At 42.0% G+C, this 24,695-nt stretch overlaps 4 protein-coding genes across 5 annotated transcripts in view; 1 reads left to right on the top strand and 3 right to left on the bottom strand.

Moving 5' to 3' along the window:
* Nucleotides 1-21,135, bottom strand: part of shmt1 (serine hydroxymethyltransferase 1 (soluble)) — a 21,914-nt gene extending 779 nt beyond the window's left edge. The window contains exons 1-11 of one of the 2 annotated variants that reach the window (XM_034894288.1): nt 21,125-21,135; nt 3,920-4,047; nt 3,488-3,633; nt 3,234-3,349; nt 2,940-3,100; nt 1,673-1,754; nt 1,352-1,564; nt 1,116-1,229; nt 880-1,002; nt 325-441; nt 33-143 (exon numbers count right to left, since the gene is read on the bottom strand). In XM_034894288.1, the coding sequence (XP_034750179.1) occupies nt 33-143; nt 325-441; nt 880-1,002; nt 1,116-1,229; nt 1,352-1,564; nt 1,673-1,754; nt 2,940-3,100; nt 3,234-3,349; nt 3,488-3,633; nt 3,920-4,012 (1,276 nt within the window). In that variant the 5' untranslated portion in view covers nt 4,013-4,047; nt 21,125-21,135. Of the gene's footprint in view, nt 1-32; nt 144-324; nt 442-879; nt 1,003-1,115; nt 1,230-1,351; nt 1,565-1,672; nt 1,755-2,939; nt 3,101-3,233; nt 3,350-3,487; nt 3,634-3,919; nt 4,048-7,300; nt 7,392-21,124 lie in introns of those variants that run through there. The other variant, XM_034894287.1, reaches the window with a different exon arrangement.
* Nucleotides 8,739-12,718, bottom strand: pdap1b (pdgfa associated protein 1b). Its single transcript, XM_034894293.1, has 6 exons — nt 12,491-12,718; nt 12,141-12,232; nt 11,317-11,421; nt 10,993-11,114; nt 10,435-10,586; nt 8,739-9,202 (listed from the first exon to the last, which is right to left on the bottom strand). The coding sequence occupies exons 1-6, from the start codon at nt 12,501-12,503 to the stop codon at nt 9,147-9,149; spliced, it is 540 nt and encodes a 179-aa protein (XP_034750184.1). The 5' UTR covers nt 12,504-12,718; the 3' UTR covers nt 8,739-9,146.
* On the top strand, nt 12,995-15,719 carry bud31 (BUD31 homolog). Its single transcript, XM_034894294.1, has 4 exons — nt 12,995-13,219; nt 13,808-13,930; nt 14,315-14,481; nt 15,146-15,719. Exons 1-4 carry the CDS (start codon nt 13,126-13,128, stop codon nt 15,194-15,196), a joined length of 435 nt encoding a protein of 144 aa, XP_034750185.1. The 5' UTR covers nt 12,995-13,125; the 3' UTR covers nt 15,197-15,719.
* On the bottom strand, nt 16,469-24,069 carry smcr8a (Smith-Magenis syndrome chromosome region, candidate 8a). Its single transcript, XM_034894283.1, has 3 exons — nt 22,975-24,069; nt 21,003-22,736; nt 16,469-19,572 (listed from the first exon to the last, which is right to left on the bottom strand). Exons 1-3 carry the CDS (start codon nt 23,625-23,627, stop codon nt 19,113-19,115), a joined length of 2,847 nt encoding a protein of 948 aa, XP_034750174.1. The 5' UTR covers nt 23,628-24,069; the 3' UTR covers nt 16,469-19,112.
* Between the last annotated feature and the right edge of the window lie 626 nt (nt 24,070-24,695).

Below are 24,695 nucleotides of genomic sequence, written 5' to 3'. Positions count from 1 at the left end.
ACATACAGAATAGAGGTACTTTAAAAGATTACCGCTGTGAATGAACTCAGCCACCTTCTTGAAGTCATCCTCCACCAAGCCTCTGGAGGTCAGAGCTGGAGAGCCAAACCTCAGACCACTAGGGCGCAGAGCACTCTTATCTCCTATACAAACACATGTGGAAACATTAAGAGTGGCCCTCTTTAGGGAAAGGGCATTTACAATCATCCCTAACAATGGCCACATCTAATGCTACATTGAGGAATACTTTGCCACAAACTTAATCACACAAACAAAGCTGCCATGTATATCGTATCGTCTCTCTCTCGCTCTCTATCTCTCTACCTGGACAGGTGTTCTTATTACAAGCAATGGCACAGGCTTCCAAAACCTTCTCCGCCCGTCCTCCATCAGTTCCTTTGCTGCGCAGGTCCAGCAGGATCAGATGGTTGTCAGAGCCGCCTACACAGGAAGAGAATATTATTAGAATATTATTAGAATTTCAAAGACTATGATGCTAGGAACTGCTATAAGAAACCTGCTGCTATTACGGCCCCTTTTCTACTGTATGATTAGTAAAAGAAAACATCAAGCATGGTATGTCATTAGCCTTTGTTTATCAAAAGGTACATATGGTTTTAATTATTTGAATCTACATGAAAAATCAGTAGGGATTTATGGATGTTTAGGTTAATTTGAGGTAAATTATTCATAATTTAGCATTTTGTAATTAGTAGAAAATTATCTAAGATCTTCATCTCAAAAATTGTCTTAATTATTATTGCAAGTTTCTTCTGTTATTGCCATCATTTTATGTGTGATTAATACAGTTTGCTTCTGCACAATGGTAACTGATGTTAAAATATATGTTTCAATTTCATTTGTTGGAGTGGCACTCACCAGTTACAATCTTGTAGCCGTGGTCAATAAGGCTACTGGATAGAGCTTTGCAGTTAGCAAGAACCTGCATCTGGTAGGCCTTGAACTCTGGTGTCACGGCTTGTTTGAGAGCTACAGCAACACCTGAGAACAGCCGGTGAAAAACATGACCTACATGAGATAGAAGCTAACACACCTGAATGACAATCAAGATGAAACAGGGGACTAAGTCAAAGAGGGAAAACGATGAGGTGTACCTGCAATAGCGTGGTTGTGTGGTCCACCTTGCAGCCCAGGAAACACAGCCTGATTAATCAAAGACTCCAAATTGTACAAAGTCTCCTTCCCCTTGGCATCCACACTCCGCACGCCTGGGAGAGGGAAATAGAAACACAGAGGGAAGAAAAATGGAAAGCTGGAGAAATCATTTCCAATTTAAGAAAAGAAAAACAAAACCATTGTTTGTTTTGGCAAATGCATGTTCAATTTCTACCTTTCCTGTAGAAGATGAGTCCGGCGCGGCAGCCACGCAGCGTCTTGTGCGTTGTCGTGGTAACAATGTCACAGTGCTCAAAGGGTGAAGGCACCACTCCAGCAGCCACCAATCCACTGATGTGAGCCATGTCTCCCATCAGATACGCACCATTCTCATTAGCGATCTGCTTTAGGCGGCCGTAGTCAAGGTTGCGGGAATAGCAGCTTGTTCCTGGAGAAGGAAAATGATGAAGGTGAATGGGATCGTTTTCAGGTTCTTTGAATATACACCCCTCCTCATGTCATCGATTTGGTTAAATGTGTGAAAGTAAACTTGTACCTGCAATGATGAGTCTTGGGTGGAACAGCCGGGCGTTTTCTTGTAGTCTGTCATAGTCAATGTAGCCAGTCTCTGGATTCACCTAAAAACAGAAGACCACGTCATATCAAATACGCCGAAACAGCAACATGCAGCCGGGACGCCGTGAAAAGCAGTGTTGATACAACATCATCCTAATGAAATGATGAGGTAAAGTTGCCTATAAGAGACAACTACAAGGTTTACATTTTCAAGTTTGTAAAAAAAATGTTTTTGTTTCAAATGTTTTGTTTGATTTTACTCCCAGATTCCATCAAATTAGCCTTTTGTTATCATTCCCAGCTCTCACGAGGAGCCGCAGGCCATTGCCATGTGCACATACTTGCACTAATGTGGACTAATCTTGTTTAAATTAGTCCAGGACTCCATTATCAAGAAGTAACTACTCCAAACATAAAATGTGTTACAGAAAGCCACTGTAAGGAGTTACGAAGCAAGATCTCATGCGTCTCATCCACTCCAGTAGGTAGCCGTTTGTATGGCACCGCACACGCCATAAGCACATGGTGGTCTTGCTGACCCCAAACGTTTTGCCTAACACTCTGTACATGTAGCCAGTTTGCTGAGCACAATTGTAATACGCTTCTTGATTGGAACCAGAGGGCCATGGCTTATCTAGGTCAAGGGACGGGCCAATAAAATTACATAACAGGTCAAATCCAAAAATGCTTCAATCAAAAGGGTTTTTGTTAAGGGTCTCTAAAGCCCTATCTTCCAGAGCGGTTTGGAGCTCCCAGACCATAGGCTGCCTCTGTGGTCAGCAGGCATTTATATGCATCTGCATCATCATAGCAATGTGTTGTTTTCTTATTATGGCTAGCCCATAAGCACAATACAACTTCAGCAATATGAATCCTTTGTAGGTTGATGGCACAATCCATTTTGTCTGGTAAAACTTCGCAAATGTCAGCTGAATGTTGTGCAATCAGGGCCAAAATTAATAGAAATAAGATAATTGGTGTGGCTCAGTCATTAAAAGGACCCATGATTTTGGGGTGAAGAGTCCCTTTTATACTTCAATATTCCAGTTTGAACTGCATATATTGCCAATCTATGATATTAATACTTCATCCACAAGAAGAACATCGTTTATCAAGTCTCCTTTACTTAATTATTACAGTATATACTATATTGCATAGTGTACAGTTATTACATCTTTGAGACATTTGTGCCCAACTGTTAAGGACTTCCTTGATTAGTGTGTGTTGTACATTTGATTGTTTTGCACCTTATACGGCATGGACTCAAAGAAGATGGACGTTGCTGAGATTTTCTTCTTCTCAGTCATGAAGCCGTGTGTCAGGTGACCTCCATCAGGAAGGTCCAGCCCCATGATCCTGCCATGGGGCTCCACAATGGCCGTGTAGACGGCAAAGTTAGCGGGTGAACCTGACAGGGAAGCATTTACAAAAGTAAGGCAAATGGAAAAAGGGAGAGTTTGAAAGTCTAAACCCTGATCACTTCAATTAGTCTCTACACCAAACATTCACAGAATTTTACATGTTTAATCACTACTTGATACCCGAGTACGGCTGCGCGTTGACACCCCATTTTGCTGAGTCCAGACCATAGGCCTCCAGCGCCCTCTTCTGGCAGAGTCTCTCCAGCTCATCAACATGCTCGGTACCACCATAGTACCTGAACGCCACATGGATCATACTGATTATTACTGATATACATATTTGTTATTAAACAGGCATGAGAAAGCAGAACCCACCACTTATAGGATGTAATCAAACATTTGGATTTCAGAACTAATTTAATAAATTCCTGTACCTCTGGCCGGGATATCCCTCCGAGTACTTGTTGTTCATGCAGGAACCCAGAGCCTCAAGAACAGCTCTGCTGGCAAAGTTCTCAGAAGCTATCAGCTCCAGACCGTACGTCTGCCTGTGCTTCTCTTTTTTTATGATGGAGAACACCTAAAAAACACACAATACTGTATTATTATTACTGTAATACTGACAATAACAATTAGTCCCACAAGCTCTTAAGTGAAAGAAATGCATATATGCAATAATTATTGAACAGAAATGAAAATAATTGTTAGTTGCAGCTCTGGACAACGGCAATGTTTACACCAACCCCATGCAAAGTATAGCCAAAAATCACAAATTGTCCTTTAAGTTCTCACTGAATCACCACTTCAGTCTCCAGAACATGGGTGTAAATAAGACCTTTCATTCTTAAAATCTACTGAACACAAACCTCAGAGTCATTGATTGACAGAGGCTCCAGCATCATCTTGTTGTGCGAAACCCATGTTTCTTTGCTCACAGTGTGGCCATTTGTTAAAGACATGCTCTTCGGTTTCTCTGGTCACTCACAGTGGAAATCTGAAACGACATAGAAACAGTGTCCAAGTGAGACAAAATCTTTTTAGTAAAACAATTATACAGTGAGTGCAGCTGACGTACAGATCCATTACGACATGCAGCAGTGCTATGGCCTCACCAGTTAAACTTTGAACCATCACACAGAAAGATAAACAAATGAACTGCAGAAACTGCCAACAACGGTTATTAGGCAACTCAGATAATACAAACAGTACTCCTGAGTGTCCTGAGGAAGCACAACCTGGACTCCCGACCAGCTGCTGACCTACTGCTCGTCCATCGAGAGTCTGCTGACGTACTGTATCACAGCGCGGTACGGCAGCTGCACCGTGGCAGACAGGGAGAGTAGTAAAGGCAGCACAGAAGATCATTGGCTGCCCTCTCCCCTCCCTGATGGACATTTACACCTCACGGTGCCTCAGCTGTGCAGAAAACATCACCCAGGACAGCTTCCACTCTGGCTTTGATTTTTTAATCTTACCCCCAAACCCTGGACTTTCTCCTACCCACCTACTGTGCAATGTTTAATTACGTACTTAATTCCATGTTGTTACAGTTCTCCTATGTACATGTTAACACTGGAGAAGGAGTTGCTTTCAATCTCGTACATGTGTATAACAACAATAAAAGGCATTCTATCAAGTTGTAAATAAATACAGTTTACAATTATGAAATCTTTATTTGAGGATGTCCGTCCTGTCTACGTTAACATTGACGTTAAAATTCACTTCAGAGCAGTCAATGCATCTGTCACATTAGACGGTTTTTAATTGTTACTATTAGGGCTGCACGATATGACCTATAAGTCAAAGTCACGATTAATTGCACAATTTACCTCGATAACAATAAATCACGTTGCTCTAAATCAGCTAAAGCAAAAATGTCCAGACGAGAGACAGTGTGGGTTTTTTGGACACAAGTATTTAGTTGACTCTGTCTCGGTATGCGAGTTATCCTCCATTGAGCTCTCCACGCGGCTGGTCCGGCCAAGTCACGTGACTGCACATGTGTAGAATGTTTTTAAGGAGAAAGTAGGTTATTGTCATTGGACGCGTTCATATGTCCCAGTGTGTGATTTGTAACGGTTGGTGATTGTTATGTTTACATTTTGTTTATTAAATTATTAATTTAGACATAATCCTTCAACTCCTAAGATTGACTTCACTGTTTTTTTTAAGTTCAATTTGGGACTGGGCGATATGGAGAAATTCAAATACCACAACATTTTGACCAACTACTTTAATATCGATATTTCAAAGATATTGTTGGATTGACAATTATTGCTTTCCCAAAGTATTCACACAATAGGGTTTGTGATAAATAATAATCAGTAATGTGGATGTAACGATTAAGCGGGTACAGGCAAATAACAGAACAGCTGGAACAGTCTGGTAGGTTCAGAAAATGACATCACTCTACTGTAATGTACCTAGTAAAAACAGGAAAAGACAACACATGTGTCATATTATGACATTAATATATCCAAAATCCAGGGCTGTAGTACTCAAGTCCGGACTCAAGACCGTTTTTCTATGGACTCGGACTCGCTAGTATTTGGACTCTGACATGTCTCGGTCACGGCCACTGATCTTGCAAAATATGGCTCTTGGTCTTGACCGAGTCCAGGTGCCTTTATTATGTTGATAATAATATTGGAGGGAAAGTAAAACCCAAAAGTATTGTCTCAATACTGTCATGCATAAGACCGTTTTTCTGTCCTGGACTCGGTCTTGCCTCGGACACAAACCTTTTTGGATTCAGTCTTGTCTTGGACTCTGTCTTGACTTGGACTCGACTAGTCCTGATCTTGCACTTGTCTTGGACTTGACAAAGGTGGTCTTGACGACAGCCCTGCCAAAATCTAAGATGATATCTAGTCACACATCACGATATTGATATAAAATCGATATATTGTCCTAGTTCAATATATTTCCAAAGGTCAATGAGTAATTGTGTTAAATAATTGTGATTTCGGTATTGACCAAAGTAATTGTGATTATGATTTTTGTCCATAATCGAGCAGCCCTACTTCCTCCCACAGCCATTTCCCCTGTGAACTCGTGGCCAGGCAGGAGGAGGCAGTCCTAACTCACCAGACCAAGTACATAGTTTAGTTGATCATAGGATGTGGTTTGTCTTGATTGTAGAATATGGAGATGTTGACCATGTATACAGCTGCCACGATTACTCAATTAGTTGTCAAACTTTTGAATTAATCAACTATTTCTGTTGGTTTGTAATAGTTTTTTTTTTAGGGGAAAAAAATTGTAATTTTGATTTCATCTCCTTAATTGTGAATATGTATTATTTTATTCTCTCCTCTGTGACAGCAAACTGAATAGCTTTGAGTTGTGGACAAAACAAGACATTTGAGGACGTCATCTTGGGCATTAAGGAACACTAATTGACTTTTCTTTTCACCCTTTTCTGACATTTTATAGACCACAACAACAACTAATCGATTAATCAAGAAAACAAACAATCAACAGAGAAATCAATAAGGAACATAATCGTTAGTTGCAGTCCTAATTGTGTATTCAACATGTCTGTCTCAGCTCCAATAGGACCTGGAACAGAGGCTGGTCCCTCATTAAGTCTTGTTGCACCACTGAAAATGTTAAAGCAGACTAAAGACCCAGCGTTACCTTTTTCATTTGCTTTTAGTTCAGTCTGTAGCTGCCCCATGGCGTCTCTCAGTCCCCTCTCCAATTGTTCCTATTGTCCTGTTATTGTAGTTAGGACAACTCCTCCCACCCTTCTGTCCTGCTTGTCTGAGGTTGTTATATTCTGTATACTGTACGCCTTGCCGTAAAAACAATTCCCATCGGGGACAAAAATAAAGTTTAATGCAGCTGACTGCTAGCCGAGGCAGTACTTTAGTTACCGTTATTTTCTGAGCAGCAATGAGGATATACACCAATTGTAAAGTGGAAACGTTTGCTAAACTTGTATATGTTAGCTGTGAAAATGCATCTCTTGCGTTAAAAACGAACAACTTTTGACAAAAAGCACCTTACATTAGCGTAAAGTTAAAGTTCCTAGCTGGCAAACTGCTGACGTTATGGTTACATGTCAGGTCGGTGCTGCCATTACAAAACCCCGGGAGAGCAAATATATCAAATAAATAGTGCCAAATAAGACGTTTAAAATGCAAACACTTTTCTTTGAGTTATTTCAACCTGCAAACGCAAACATTCCCATTGTGTTTGCGTTTCCTTGTGACTATGAATCATTGACTAGCTATTTAACTCACCAGTTGATGTGAGACACGCTGCTGTCACTAGTCCAACTGGACTGAAACCAGACCACGGGCTAAAAACGCTCCGCTACAGATACACGAGACAGTAGAGGATCAAAGTCTAAAGTCCGCCAAACTTCTGACCAATCCGCGCGCTCGATCTTCTTCTTTTAGATGTTAATTCAGCATATCAGGTACTTTACCGCCACCCTCTGCTCGCAGTGGGGACATATTTTTCTTTTTTCATTATCATACACTAAAATGTGTATTTCTGTAAACGGAAGTCAGTCAACATCGTTTGTAACGTTATCGAAAAAAGTCGGCTAACAGTTTAGTGATAAAGTTTATGATAAAGTATGATACCAAGTACTATGAAGGGTTGTTGGTTTGTCACATGTCCCGTGAAGTTTGTTCCTGTTTGCATATGTTTTATATAACCACCAAAAACAGAAATTTAAAGCTATTTGCATTGCTAATAAAGCTGGAATTTGTTATCAGGTCACAGAATCGGATTGGTTACAGAATTTGGTTTAAATACTATGTCTTATAAATAATCATTATATGGCTTATTAGACAAATTCACACACCAGGGCTACTCATTTCCCAATGTAGCCAGTGCTTGCATGCCTATATATATTAAAATCTGTGGAAAGTGGAATTATTATGAAAGATAATTATCTTAGAGTTATGGTGACAATATACTAATAGTATTCATAAACACATTTTAAAAAGAACAATCTTTGAAGGTCCTATTACATTTTTTATGTAAAATGAATGATTTATTATAGTCTGGCAAGTTTATATATTAAGACTTTTTTAAATTTGTAATTAGACTGGGTTTTATTATTTATTCTAGTTCAAACTCACCTGAATTCTTGCATTTCACAGCTGAACCAAAGTGATACATATTATCAAAATCATATGATAATACATCATAATTGATACAGATGTTACATTGTGATGACATCAGACTACCGTGAACATTTGGTTTGATTTAGGTTAAATTAATTAAAGTCATGAACTTTTCATGGGCATAATTGTATAATTCTTAGAATTTTGATTCACTTACGACTGAAACTTTACTCTGAGACTTTATACATACCGGCCCACCAACGTTTAACTCCAGTTATCCTAAATTCTTTTAATTTTCTTCATCTTATCTACTACTGATGTCAGAGCCACATTAACCCACAAGGGGTTTATTATTTATGTATAATTTATTTATTCATATAACTGTTCAGTTCTATTTTGTATGCATTGCATGCCTCTAATGCTGCTGCAAAGCCTTCATTGCAACGCCCGATTCTACTTCTAACATTCCCAAATAAACATTTGCTCTATTTACTCAACTCATTTCCACATGAGTGGATCCAACATGAACTCTTGCACCAGAGGATGATAAGGCCTGCTCCAAACCAGTTGTGAAAGCTTTCTCACAGGGAAATAAAGCAAATAAATGTGCACATTTAACTCGTTCCATTATATTAATCTGAAATATTTTCGTGAATCAGTTATATACAACGTAAGAGCCCAAAACATAGTGGCAAAGCTCAGTTAGCAAAGTCAGAATTGTACAATATCATTATTAATACCATGTACAAGATCATAGGTTAGAAGGGGTTCATTCCAGGTCTATGTGAACACCGCTGTATTCTCAGTTGTAGCTTAACTTCCTGGAGGGATTAACGAGGCCATTATTCCATGCCCAAATATACACAACCCCTCTCCACTGCTGTCTCCGCAACCATTTTCCAAATGGTCATATGTTACAGTAATGTCAACATTCTTCCTTCAAAAATAGTCAAATATATATTTTGCCAGTCCATGAACGTGTAAAAACGCCTCTGATAAATATTCTGCATCATTTCATGGAGAGGGAGTTTATTCCTCTCGCCGCTGCTGCCGCTGCATCTTTTGCTGTAGGCAGAAAACAAAAGACACAATCAGCTTGACCCACTGCATGGACAGGGATACAGTAGAAGTATAGACTGGGACTGAGCTCTCCGTGTAGAAAGGCCAACCATATTACACTTTACTGGTTACACTCTCCAACTAGGGCTGGGTACCCAACTTCCATACTAGGCACCGACCAAACTGCCTCTATAGTATTGAGTATTGACAAATGCATGTCATTCCGTCCCAAAAGTCCAAACCTAAGGTGAGCCAATAAGCATTCAGCATGCTTCTACCAAGATCTAATGATGCATGTGATTGGCTGTATACACGCCTCAAAAGACATGCAGGAAAAACTCTCTGTTACCCATGGAGAAAGGGCTCAAGTGTGTGTGTGTTGTTTTTCAAGAGGCTTGACTAAAGTGTGCATCACACAAGCATAAAAGGAGTTGGGGGGAAAAGATTTGTACCATAATGTGTCCTGCCGTAAATGTTGTCATTTCTTTTTGTTAAAATTCATTTTACAAAATTGGTATTTTAAAAAAGTTTGGTTCAGGAACCGGTATTAAAACATTTTGTAACAATACCAAGCCCTATCGCTAAGCCTGCCCCCCCCCCCCCCCCCCCCCCCCCCCCCCCCCCCCCCCCAGTTACTGTTGCTAAGTCACAACAGCTGTTTTCTTGTATTGTGGGCTAGAGCTCTGTAGTCTTTGTGTTATAAGTATGACAAGAAAGAACTTAAGATCAGACCGGTATTTGGTTCTAACACAGTGTAACCTTGTTTGGCAGCTAGGCTTACATGGACAACCAATGTACTTTCAAAGAACATTTTTTTCCCTTTCAACGTACTAGAGGAAAGGCTTATTTGATGCGGACTTACCAATGCAAAAAAAACGATTTTGGCAAATGTGCGGGGATACTTCCTTGGATAGCGTGTTTGGCAGGGCCTTCGAGGGTTTACACTTCCCCAAATCCAATAGAGAGGTACAGAGCCACTAACAAAACTATGCAAAGACAAGCTGCTCTACTTTTCAAAGCAATAACTGGACAATCACAGTTAACACACAAAGACTAAATATAAAATAGCATCTAAATATGAATAGTTTGATTTCATTTTGACTCCTCCAGCTGCTCTGAGCTCGATTTTGGAGATGAGAATGCCCCCCACGGCCATATCGGGTAATACATCGTGTCATGTTTTCTCGCTTAGGGCACTCAAAATTTACAACAATTTCTTTATTAATTGTTTTGATTACCTTTTTTCTCTTCCTCTTTCTTTCTTGCCGCATCTTCTCTCTGTTTCTTAATGATGGCGAGGCGAGCGAGGTCAGCTTTGGCCTGGTCTGTCTTCCCCGCCAAGTGCATCTTCATGTAGCGCTCCTTTGCTTTCTGCTTCTCAATCTCCTCTCTGTGCCAGTGGGTGGGTGTGGTTGTGTGTGTGTGTGTGTGTGTGTGTGTGTGTGTGTGTGTGTGTGTGTGTGTGTGTGTGTGTCAAGGCAGGGAAAGTGACATAAGGAAAGTAATTATCAAACATTGAGAACCAGAGAATTAATAAGTCAGAAAACAAAAACACCTCATCAGCTGATTAATGTTGTTGCCCTAACTGTTACATGCAGGGCTTTCCATAGGGTAGGATACTGCTGCCTTCTCTCTTGTGTAGCCCAATCACACCACTTTTAAAGTATGTTAGCAATTTGATTTTTTTAAAATATGACATTTTGACATTTCTAGGACATAGTACACAAGACAGTGGAGCTAGCTATCAGTGCTCCATTCTACTCCAAATGTCAGGGCATGCGACACCAAACTCACACCTCTCCCTCCTTGACAACTGCTTGGGCTCGTCCAGCTCGATCTGTGTCACCTTTTTGGACTTCTGAGCCACTCTGTTGGGGTTGTCGATTTCTATTAAGCCCTCTATACCCGCTCTCCTCCTCTGCAAACACATCACACAACAGCTCACACAAGATAAAGCCAGTGCTTTGAATATAGCAAACAATGTGACCACGTTATCACATTCATAAGACGTTACAAGGTGCTTCATAGGTGCACATAAGTTAATAATAACAAAATATTATACATTCTTAATGTGTGTTTGGTAACAGAGCAAGGGAATGACAGAAACAGTGCAGAGGTACATCTGAGTTTTCATCATCGCTGTCTTCTGATCCGGATCCAGGTAGCTTTTCCTCTGCTGTGTCATTCTGCGCTGCACCCCCCGCCTCCTCTGCTTCCTGCTCTTGCTGCAACACATACATGAGGAGACCACACACAGGAGAATGTCCTCAAACCAATGCATCAGGTCAAAGGCATGCAGGGAATACATACACAATTTATAAGTGCAGGTTTTCACTCCATTCAAACACCACAGCAGCTGCTTCCAATTTCTCTCTTCTGGCCGGTGAATGCTAATGAGAGTCTTTAAAGAGGGGCACTTTACCAATCTGGCCCCTCATACCTCACTGACCTCCTCTCCCCTGCCAACCCTCATGGTCCCTCAGATCCACCTCAACCGGTCTCCTCTGCATCCTCAAGTCCAGCCACCACAATTCTGGGGACAGAGCCTTTTACAGGGCAGATCCCAGGATCTGGAACTCCCTCCCCCAAGAGATCCGCACCTCTGAGTCCCTCAAGACCCATCTCTTCACCTCTGCCTATCTGTAGCACCACGTCCCCCCCCCCCCCCTTCCATTTTCATCTGTGCCTAAATCTGTTTTTGTTTTGTTTTGTTGTTTTTTTGTCTTGTTTTGCATTGTTTGTTTTCTACCTCCCCTGCTATTATTATAATTATTGTTAACATCAAGATCACTTCATTCAGATCTTTCCGATGGAAAGATGCCTTAGAGTTGCATTTTGGGAAGTGTAGGATCCAGCATTTTTAGAGCCTGACCATTACTTCCAAAGCTGCTCATAGTCTCTGTGTTACATGATTCAACAGTGTTGGGATGCACACCCGACCAACCTTTTTCCTCTCTTTCTCTGCCTTCATCTGGGCATCTATCTCCTCGGGACTGGTGTACGTCCGCACGCGACCCTTGTGGCCACCTTTCCTACCTGCAACAATAACCATGACATAACACAGCTTAGCATTTGCCCAGTGTGAAGAGCAGGACCCTACCGGCGTCAAGAGACGCACAGCGCTGTGTTAGCGTGCTGTCGGCGCTTGTTCTCATGTTTGAACACCATCCAAACAACAGATCCGTTACAGGCATATGTCGCCTGGGTCGCTGCTGTTGGTGGTGGCTAACAGCAGGTAACAGATGTACAAAACTACTGTCAACACAGTGTAGCAGGTTTTAAGAGTATTCTTACCTCCTTTTGGCATTTTGGCGAACGACTCCTTTATTACAAACTTCCTAACAACTCAATACTGACAGAAAACACAAGTGTCACAACAGCAGTACGAACTGACAGCTGGTTGAATTCACAGTATGGAAATACTCTGAGTAGTTCAATAAGTTGCCTTCTAACAAATCTTCAATGCATCGATTTTTAAAGCATTTTGTATGCATATTTGTCACTACAATCTCAATAATTTAAATATTTTCACATAATGCGCAGTTAACTAACGTGACTGGTAAAATACAATAACATAAATCTTGATGTTTATCTTAAGGCAATATGCTAGTGTGCTAAAGTGATGCAATATACTAGGAGCAACAGAAATACATTTACCTTTGTCTAACCTTATAAAACATATGTAAACTGACCTAAATTAATAATTACATTAACGTAAATACAGTGTTAGTCCAAGAGAAGATTTAACAACCGATTATAAGCCGAAAAAAAGGGGTGAATGTTTGTTTGCAGCGGTGACGTCATCTGAGAGGGAGAAGGAATAATGGACCCTGCGTGACGTCAAATTGTAGCGCCTGAGACGAGTTCGCTTAATCAAAACGAAAACACCGGAGCGCTTTTTGTTCTATATTTGTGCGAAACAGAGCAAAATGCCCAAAGTAAAGAGGAGTCGGAAGCCACCCCCAGACGGCTGGGAGCTCATTGAGCCCACTTTGGACGAGCTGGATCAGAAAATGAGAGAAGGTAAGCAGTTAGAAGAGGATTTCCCCGATGCCCCTCGCAACACTCGGGCGTCGGGCTGCAAACACAGCACGCAGTTTTAGGCGATGAAATCATTTCACCACTCCCTTTAGATTATCTTTCGATGCTGAAAGATCCCCATTTACTTTTATTTTACAAAGGATGTATCCTTATGTAGTGCTGGCGATCGAGGTTCGGCTGATATTTTGGAAATGCATACACAAGTGAAGATGAATTAATCGACTAATCGAAAGACAAGGTACTGGGGAAGTGCTCGAAGTTCAATTACATTTTATTTTTCTATCGGCAAATCGTAACAGAATTTTCTTAGGACACTTTACAAATACACAGAGAGAGATGCACAGCAACTACAACACCCACGATCCAGGTGCCACCACAATCCAAGGACATCTGCACAAGGACTCCAGGGAGTCCAGCTTAGTCCCCCAAACACAAAGCCGGGTTACTACAGAAAAGGTCCCCCACCAGAACTTGACTGACCTTAAGCCCATCCAGCACTTTTGAAGTAGACCCTTGATTTGATTTTCTGTTAACCAAAGCTGACCTTCCTGATTTTCCTCTGTGTCCCAGCTGAAACCGAGCCTCATGAGGGAAAGCGAAAGGTGGAGTCCCTTTGGCCAATTTTCAGGCTGCATCATCAGCGGAGTCGATACATCTTCGACCTCTTCTACAAAAGGAAAGCCATCAGCAGAGGTAGACGGAGTTCCCCCTCTACCTGTTCACCTACTTCACGTCTTTTTCTCATTTCCTCTGAATCTTTTTCTTCCTCTTCTGTTTACTTTAGCATTAAGTAAAATCCTTCCTTAGAACTCAGTAGGACATATTTGGTATCTGTTTGAATAACATTTTATCTGTGCAACATAAGTTTCAAATGACTTGCCAAGATTTTCTGCAAATACATCCCATACTTCCTGATTTCCCCATGTGAGAATTCAACATTTCCGGAGTCCCTTTCTTTAAGACCTTTGTCCAGCGCTTCTGCAAGAAGCGATTTCCTTTTTAAAGATGAAACCCAATCATATGTGTCTGTCTACTAGATGCCGAACCAGTGTTCTCTTGCTGTGTGTCCCCTGACAGAGCTGTATGAGTACTGTATAAAGGAAGGCTATGCAGACAAGAACCTCATTGCCAAGTGGAAGAAGCAGGGCTATGAAAACCTGTGCTGCCTGCGTTGCATCCAAACACGAGACACCAACTTTGGAACCAACTGCATCTGCAGAGTCCCCAAGAGCAAGCTGGAGGTTGTAAGTCTGACAGGATTTAAGTGATTCTCACTGATAGATAGATGGATGGATAGATAGATAGATAGATAGATTTTTATTGATCCCAAAAATGGGAAATTCCAGTGTTGTAGCAGCAAAATATGAGACACACAGCACACATACAGAATATACATTAATAATAGGATACAATATACATGAAATAATAATAGGATAGAATATAAGAACAAATAATTTTAAATGTATACAAGTTGGGAACAAAAATGTACAACTGTTTAACTAGGAATGATAAATTGTATGTACATTATTAGTATTTAAGTAATCAATTTTAACATCAAATTATCCAAGTGAGAGCGTATGTATGTATTTATGTATGTATGTATGTATGTTTAAAAGAAACAAATTGCATTTGTCATGAATTTCAGATTTTTTTGAGTGGGTTAACTTAACAAAGGTCCAAATAAGTAAAGCTACATAGAATGTGCAAATTAAAAGATTTGCTCAAGTGTAAAGATAGGAACATGTTCTAAATGCACTGATTATAAGTTCAGTGAGTGGCAGTTGTTATTGTATTGCACAGCATTTTAAGAAACCGGATTTAGAAATGAGATTCACAGACGGTTAGATGGACTCATTGTCCCTATGTTTCCTGCTGGTCTAAATTCTGCTCTTTTGTTCCTCTCTGCAGGGAAGGATCATTGAATGCACCCACTGTGGATGCAGAGGGTGTTCTGGCTAAGTGCAGTTTGAGGGCGTCCAGTGTACTTTCTGTTGGGCTTCGGGCTCACCCAGCCTCCATCTGCGTTCTCTTGAAACCCCATGGCAACGTTTTGTTTATATCAGTCACCTGCATTGGAAAGAAATCACTTAATCTTTACCATCATCACCCTCAGATGCCCTCATAGGGGTCAGTATTTGGTACTTCTGAACATGGAGCAGAGGAGAATATGCTGAGAGGGGCCAAATTGTATTACTTACATTTGTTTTTCTGTGTTGTTGTTTTATACCTAACTGAAGCTCCCAACTCCAAAAGCTCAAAGTAGGAAGGTAAGGTTAGATGTTGCTGGATCAGGCCTGGCATTCCAGGCAGTCATATCCACTGTGAAGCAAATTTACTAAATTTAATCAAATCTAATGTTTCATTTCATTTAAAGAGGGTTGGGGGGGAAGTGCGTTGTTTTGAAATGTCAGTTTTAAAACTTAAACCCTTTTCTTCATCATTGTTCTTGTAATGTAATTTTCAATAAAACAATTCTGATTTACCTGCTGTTTTTTGTATTTTTTGCTTGGATTTAAACATCAATATTTGTCACTTGTCTGGATTTATGTTTTGATCTTTATGAAGTGACCTCTGCACATGCTCAGTTCCCTATGAAGCTGAGATTCAGGTGTTTGAGAAGGCCAAAATAATGACGTTGATACGTTCTGACTAAAATATTTGCCTTTGTATGTCTGAACAATCACCACTACAAAAAAAAAAAATCTGTTGAATTAAAAGTAAATAATCCCGAAAGCAATTGTTCATGTTGCCTTTGCCTGAATACCGTGACTTCCTACTGACGCTTTAGCAGTCACTCTGGTTGGCCCTGTTATGTTTTTGACTCAAATCATGCAGAGACATAGCTCACATCACAAAGCAGTCTTAGCATATTTTTAATTCATCATTGTCGATGTATAATAAATAGTATAGGACGGTTCTTCCCTGTGGGGAATTGCATCTGAGGCATATCGTCCATAAATATGGTTCAAAATCAGGTTTTCAGTTTTTCTCTTCATAGACCGAGGTGGAAAAATGTATTTGCATTGGGACTTACACACACAGCTGCTGCCCCCCCCCCTGACAATGTTATTGTATTTTGTTCCTGTACCATTAATTTACTGCTTCTTTAGTTCACCATCATGCCTTCTCCAGCAGGGCAATTAGTGGGTTTTCACAGATGAGAATGTATTATTCACGACACCTCAACCGCTCGCACATCCATCATCGCCAAGCAAGTCACACAGACAAGTCTGTTGGCAGTGTTGACGTTTAATGATGATCTCACTGTGAGATTCACCACAATCACCTATCGCCTGCGTTACCTACGACAGAAAAAAGGAAAGAAATTCAAATAATTTAATGGATTAAACCAATAAAACATTTAACATAAAAGCGTCAAGACATTCACAACGTGCTTTATTAAAATCACTGGCAACAACGCAGCCTCGTCCCACAGCCAGTGTAAATGTGAGCACCCCCCCATGGTGAAATACAAAAGGCGGACAGGATATGGCAACATAAGGACACTGAGTGACGACATGTTAAGCACACTGTGGTATGGCTTATTTAGATTACATTCACCTTTTTACATTAGAAAGATAAAACCTTTAATAAAAAAAAAAAAAAAGCGTAACATCTTAGCAGTAAAATGTGTTATTCAAGCTGTTAAAAAATAAAAAAGACATCCCATACAGCAAAAAAAGAAATACCAAGCACCAGACTGAAATAATACATCAGGGGGAATTAAAAAATAAAACGGTGTTAGATAAAAACATCTGGCTTAAAATCTAAATGTGTCTTGTTGTTCGTAGCGGGAAGGACAGCGACCATTGTTTAACCTTTCACATTAAAACTCTGACCATGCAGCCACAAGTACAGTTAACATTCTAGATACAGAATTACAGCTGCCGCACTAACGCCACACAATTAGGAACAGTAAGATCTGAAACATTATCCAATTCCTTTATTGGGTTTTTACTAGCCAATGTGACAGAACTTAAAAGGTTTCCTACTTTTGAAATTCTCCAGCATCCTCTCCAGAGACAAAAATCAGGGCGTACTCATCACAACAGTCATAATCCAAATTGTCCTAAAGTAATAAATACAGACGTTTTTGTTCATTTCATACAAGGGTTGTTCAAAAGACATCAAATAATAAGCAACTGTGCCAATTCAAGGTACAACTTTAGAGTTTTGCTTTTGATGGCACAGGTAATCTCCCCCCCCCCCCTAATAAAATATATACAAACAGCATCATCTCCTCAAACTGTCCCAATACAACACAGCTGAAATATTATCAACACAGTGATTCACTCTGGCACAAGACAGTCCCATGCTGACACCACAACACTCTCGCACAACTTTAAGACAACAGTGAAATTCAATACATTTAGGTTAAGTAGCTTTAAAATGTTCCTGACTGTGAGAGTAATATCCATGAAAAATGCTCGCCAGCCCTTTATAGTGACAGGTTTTGGCTGCAGCTGGCCCAACATGTGTGAGTATGTATCGTGAGAACATTATTTCTGGACATGCAAATATTACGTGGGGGCTGACCGGGTCCAGTTCACTAAACAAATACACTTCCTCATGCATCTCAACCATTAAATATGGGAATGTTTCCTTCTCAGAAAGTCAAATCTACTCAGCCAAAATATCGTGTCCCAGTTTGGAACAAAATAAAGATTACTATTGCCCTGGAAATCCAGAGATCTCAAGAGAGCACAAATTTGAATTTGCTCAGCGCGTTATTATGGCATCGAGTAATGCTGCTCATTAACTATGCCCTTGTTGCCGAGCTGCACCAATCACATCGGTGTATCGGATATAGGCGGGCCAGAGGCGAGCTAAACAGATGACTACAGTTTAATCTAGCAGTTAGCGCCGCTGGTAGACAGCTAAGCGTATGGGACTCTGGATGCGTGACTCTGCATGTTGTTGTGATTGGTCGTTGTGTTATCCAATTGCGTTCAGTGAGATTTTCAAATGCACGCTTGGTGCCGCCTCTCGAGATGGGCAACTTTCATTACTCAATGCCAGAACCTTGATCTTTCGGATTTGGGTCTTGATTTCCAGACTAGATTACCGCAGGAATGTATCTTAAATTTGATTCAACAATAAAAAAAAAGATTTAATAAATAAAATGGCTTCACAAAAAAGTTTGGACTTGTGTGTAAGTTTCCAAAAACAGAAGCATGTCACAAAACCAGCTGTAACAAGTCTGTGGGTGCTAATAAGGTTTCACGGGCAAATCCGTAGAGACATCTGTTCTCCACAAGCAGAAAATGGCAGCATATGTTGAGATGGTTGAAAAACATGTTTATATTTAGCTGAGATGATATCATAGCTGACAAACTGCTTAGTGATTGGTGGGTATTAACAACACAGAGCTGTGATTGAACTTGTCAGCTCAGCACTTACAAAACACAGCCATGTTGGATTAAGTTATTAAACATGGTGTTTGTGTGTGTGTGTGTGTGTGTGTGTTTGCGTGTAGTGAGGAGAGGTTAAACAGGCCAGCACAAGTCACATTTCTTTCCATTACGGGGAAAAATACACACATGACAATAAGTGGAACCGACCGTCTGCTCTGTTATGCTTGTGTTCATGAGTGTGCTCTGGAACACATATACTGTAGGCAAATTGAACCACTGACTGACATTCACAACTCCCTATTTCTCCTTTTCCTGCACACAGAAGAAAGAGAAAGACCGGAGAAAAAGACAGCAAGGCAGAAAGAGAGATTACACAGATAAAACAATAACCAGTGCAGAGTTTATCCTGAAACTAAAATTACCTTAGACCTTATTAAGATCACCTTTGGTCCATTAAAAACCAAAGGGTCACAGATGATTTCGGCTAAAACGTGTGTGGAAATCCTCCTCCTATTGTAATATCAGATTTTGTATAAAACGCTGGTGGTGTAGTTAAAACTAAAACAAGTTGCTGCTGCGCTGCTCCCGGTGGCGGGCTGCAGGTACTGCTGAGTGATGAGCTGGCTGAGGTAGAGCAGTATCTGGCTGTCCTCCTTGCCCAGCCCCAGCTGCTCCTGCAGGAAGCAGAGGCGTCTGCCCTGCACCCCCTCGGGGCCCTCCGTGGAGCTGACCGGCAGGTGGAGGTGGTGGGTGAAGGTAAACAGGAAGGCCTCGGCTGCCAGTTGACAGAGCGTGCTCTGTAGGTGGAGGAAGTAGGTGGAGCCGCGGCGGATGTAGGTGCGGTGGTCGGCTATGTTGGCAAGGAGTTGTCCACGATATGGAGGAGAGCGCAAGGTCTTCTGGTCGGCATCCAGGATGGAGATGTAGCGACTGTAGCGGGACAGAGAGTAAAGCATGCTGGAACCCACTGGGGACGCTACTCTGTGGGGGAAAAACACACACGCACGTATTTATTATGAAAAAAAGGGGGGGCAAGGGAACCTTATCCAAAGGCCAAAGGAACTTTATCAGGATGCATAATATCCTGATCCATGAAATAACTTGCCTTTAAAAATAAAAAATTGCCTGTATCTAGGGGAATTAAACGTACGGTTGTGTACACTCATGCCCCGTGTATTTAAGGAACAACATTTATTTTTTTACAATACATTATTCATTCACAAAGAAAATTGGTGTCCTTTAAAAGGTTGGAGTTTCCTTTTTTAAATTAAGGCATTAAGCTCAATTTCCAAAATATGTTTTTTTTTGTTCCTCTTTTTAATCAACTTTAGCATGGATGAGCATACGGATATGTCTGCACAGATGCTCTACATTATCAAGGTGGGGGTGGAAAGATGAAGAAAAGCCACAGTTTGATATGTACCAAAAGTGCCTCAGCTACGGTATGTGAATATCCTGAATCAATGTTATTATATATAAAAACACCCAAGGGTGCGCTGATCAGATGTAAAATCCACACATCACAATCCCACTTGACCCCCCCTCGTCCTTACTCTCTCAGTGCCTTCAAATGTCTTAATAAATAAATTAGTTTGTGACGCTATGTCCTCTTCTCTAAATGCAAAATGGTGGAATACTATGGGGCCCACACGTCAGCAAGATGAGTAGAAGAAGAGGTTCAAGGACAGACGTGAGGCTGGAGGTTTTATTGTTGAATAGATGGTTTTGTGAGTCATCAAGGACTGAGTCAGACCACATGAGTAACAGTATAGTAAGGTATGGCACAAACTACAAAGAGGAATGCAGCATCATTTTCAAATTTCACATTGATGGAGACTCTCTTAAAGGGTCAGTTCCCCCAAAAATATGTATTTTTGATAAAGAAAACATCTTGTTTTCCTTCTTTACTGAAGGAACTGAAGTGGAACTGACGTTACTGAAGTGCTATTTATCAATTTAGATTGTTTGCCAAATACCGGAGATATTGTTTGCAGAGATGTGATCCTTCTCTCCGATATAATATCTTATAACTCGATGGCCCTCCGCTAGTGGTGCTCACAGTGCAAAAAACCCACTCAACAGCAATGTCTCTTTCCAGAAATAATGACACGGTAATCAAGATAATCCCCAGATCTGGTAGTGAGCAGTTCCACGTAGGAACAATTGTTTTTACACCAGCCACTGTTTTACTTTGCAGCGGAAGCGTACTCATGGGCGAGATATGCAGTTTTCATTTTGGGTTGAACTGTCTTTAAGTTTAACTAACTGAAACTTTAAGTTTTGTGTTCATCAAGATCAAGGTTTTAGTAAATATGTTAGTAACATCTGTCATCATTGTTTGTATAATGTATAATTAAAAGTATTATGAGTCGGTTAAATGTGCCTAAAATATAAAAGCAAATTGGAAATACCTTTGCAGTCCAATGAGTTTCCACCTCTGCAGATCAGTGAGGGTGAAGGGGCAGGACAGCCAGGCTTGGACCCTGTCTCCACACTTCCCAGGAGCCGGCACAAAGAGGGCCAGAGCAGCAACCAGTCGGCGGACTCTCCCCTCATCTGCCCCGAGCACCACCAGGGTTCTGCCGCTCAGGAGACACCATAGAGCTTGCATGGCAAAGGGGTACTGTCGCACAAACCTCAAGGCTCCTTGTCCAGCCTTCTTCCTCTGACGCAGAGTCACAACCCCGCCGTAGCCGAGATCAGACCCTGTAGAAGCGCTCATGGTACAGTCTGACCCATCGTCTGCTGATGTACGAGAAACTGCGTCTCCAAGGTGCCCCGCAGGCAGCTCCAGCCCAGCTGCAGGGCTCTCTGAGGATGGAGAACCCACCGTGTAGTCGTCCTGGAGGGGAAGTAGCGCTTGGGGCTCCTGGTTGACCACCAGTGTTTGACAGGGCTGCACCGTCTCTGGGGCAGAAGCCTCATGAAGGAAACCCTCTTGGGCCATACAGCACGCTGTGTCTAAAGGAACCAACAACTCGGAGTCCATGTCGCAAGGCCCCTCACGTAATCCCTCGCGTTCCTCCACCCTGCCGACCTCCAGCTCAGACACCACCTCCAGCAAAGACACGGGCGTATCGTCTCCTTCGTCCTCCCCAGCAGTGGTCTCCATCTCTTCACTGCTGCTCTCCCTCTCCAGGTCAGTGTTTTGGTCTTGGTCAGGGGTCAAGTCAGAATCAGGATCGGGAGCTTCTGACTTCCCATTAGCCAGATGCTGTTGCCTCTCTGCAAGACCCATCCCGCTATTACCGCTGCTAAAGCTTCCTTTGGTCTCCTCCGAGCTCTCCTGGGTCTCCAGAGTCTGGTCTGACGGGGAGGACTCCAGTTGGCTCTCCACAAGCCCAAGCTCACTCCCTTGAGTATGGCTGGTCTCAGATGCTAAGTCTAGAGGATCTGGTGGCTCCAAAGCATCAAGCTCTAGAGGTTCTGGTCCTATGACAATAGGAAGTGGGTTGAAGAGTGTATAGTTATCTACAGCATGGCTCACAGCACAGAATGGTCTTAGTGTTCCCCCTTCGTCCTCATCATCATCATCACCGAGGTCCTCCTCAAAAAGGAAGTTGGTTACTTTTAGTTTCCTGCGTAATGCCCTATCCAGGCGACGTGTGTACAGGTAACACAGGTCCCCCCGAAAACTCCTCTCCGTTTTCTTCAGGAGCTCCACGGTGGCCTCGTAGAAAGTAACGTCGCACAGCTCTTGCAGGGTCTTCAGACGCTTGTCGAAACACTTTGCAGATTTACCTTTGATCAGCTGCGGCGTGTAGGACGACCTGCGTTTAACGCCCTCATCTTCCTCCTCGCCTCCTTCTTTTTCACCGCCTTCATCATCAGCCCGACCCTTCTGCCCGGTCTCCCCTTTGGCAGTGTAACTGAAGGGGTTGGCAAGCTTGGCATATTTGTCCAACAGCTGCTCACACTCACTCAAGCACTCAGTGATGCACTTCTGGCAGCTGACGACGTGAGGATCTCGGCGCGGACGGCGGTGATAGGAGCTGATCTGTCTCAGCAGGTCTCTGTGTTCATAGATGCTCTTTTCCACATTTGCGAGCTCGTTGGCCTTCTCCACAGCATGAGCAGAGTACATGCACTGAGGCGCTGCCTCTCTCTGCAGGCCCTCCTCCCTCTGCAGCACAGAGTGAGTGTACCTGAAGGGAAGAAAACAGTTAGTGGTTCATGTGTTTATACAGGGAGAAGGAATAACAGTCATGTTTTTCTTTAAATAGGACTTTTTTTTTTCTTTTGCTGCATTAACAGAAAAACCAAATCTTTCACCATTTGTTCACACAAATTGTTCTGCTCCTTATATTTTCCTAAATGATTTGAGGTGATTCATATTAAAATAGCACATATATCATAGTTAAAAGGGTGTATTGAAATTCTTACTCCAGGTCTCTAAGCTTCCTCTGGAGTTCCTTGGCAAACGCTCTCCTGTTCCCAGCCTTCAGACTCTCAGAGGCCTGGGAGAAGCGGAGGGACAGCTCCTGAAACTGCAGCATGATTTTCCTCTCATCCGCTGAGACGTACGCCATGCAGAACGGTCGCACAAAGCCCCTCGCCTCCAGGTCATAAAGCGTAAGGTGATGGACATAGGCAAACGCCCCCTCCTTGGAGTCGCCCAGCACCACCCTAGAGTCCTCCACAAAGCTGAGCCTTGGGTAGCCACTGCCAGGTGGATGCCCCACAAAAGAGGCCTGGTAGTCCACCGACATGATGCGGAGGGAGAAGTAGTTGAGATCGAAGGTGCCACAGATTTTGGGGTCATCGGGGATGGTGAGTAGAGGCTGAGGGCCCACCTGCTCAGAGAACTCAGAGATGAGGATGAAGTCTTTGGTGAACTTGGCATAGGAGGTTTTGGCCCAGGGGTTGGAGTCAGCCAGCGGATGGAGAGGAATAGAGAACTCATCAGGGAGAGCCCAGGGGTCTGGAGGTGTCTGCCCAAACTCATCCTCTTTAGTGAAAGCCACCACGTCAGGTGAGCCTATCATAGTGATATTGTTGAGCAAGACATGAGAAACACAACACACGGTAACAGTCATAAAGCAGCTGTCAGGGCACAGCGGTGGAGGGCTGCCACATAGAGGGCAGTCGGACTGACCATTCTGCTGCGTTTAAGGAACAAAGAGGCTTGATTTGGGTCAGATGCAATGAAAACGTACACGCCTAGACAGAAATACAAATCAGTGTCTGTCTGTTAACAAAAGCAATTATCTTGCGCCAATCAGACGGTCCGGGCAGGCATCAGACCATGCATGCTGTGCAGAGAGAAAAACACCTAAAGCAGCATCAGTGAAGCGCCTCTTTCCTTCTGTCCTTCATGTCTTCATGCGTCGTGTCCAGCACGCTACTGTTCCGGGACACAGCGCGGGACGGTGGCGGAACAGAAACACCATTACAAGACAGAAGCGCTACATGTAATTATCACATCCAGACACAGACGCCATGTTTACCCAGCTGGCTGTTCTCTTATCAGGTGACCACCCCCCTCCCCTTAGGGAGAAATGCCACCCTAAAACAGAAATCTTCCATAGCTTGTCTATGATGGCTGCAACTGAAACAAGTAGTCTAATTGACATGATTATGCATTTAAAGTCACTCATTGTCAATTTTCCAGTTTAGAAAAAATTGTTTTTTTGTTTAAAAATAATAAATTCAAATTGTTATTGGGGTAGCTGTTCAGTTTTTTTTCCCACAAGTTGTATTTAAATTGAGCATTTGCATTTGTCCTAAAATTCCTCTAGAAATCCAAAACAGTTGATAAACTCTTTAATCTCTCAGAACACTGTCTCTATTTTACCTACTTGGTTCTAGATTAGGCTTACATGCTGTGTTTCTTTGCAGGGAAATTCTTACAAAATGATTAGGAAATATAGTCCTATAAAATGAATTGTGGTTCTTTGTATAAATGAGTTAATATGCTAATAATTACATGAGTTGCTTCTGGAGCTAGGCTCATAATAATTCCACTACACTTTGTGTATGACTGTGTATGTGACAAAGAAACGTGATTTGATTTGAGTTGATTGGGGGGCAAAACTCTCTCCGTGCTGTTAGGAATATTATTTCGGTTTATTTGTTTATTTATTTATTAATTTTGTATTTATTGT

This window comes from Etheostoma cragini, chromosome 15 (genome assembly GCF_013103735.1).
Source record: "Etheostoma cragini isolate CJK2018 chromosome 15, CSU_Ecrag_1.0, whole genome shotgun sequence".
NCBI lineage: Eukaryota > Metazoa > Chordata > Actinopteri > Perciformes > Percidae > Etheostoma > Etheostoma cragini.
Note: the sequence above shows the minus strand (reverse complement) of the source record. Positions and strands in the feature narration are given on the sequence as shown.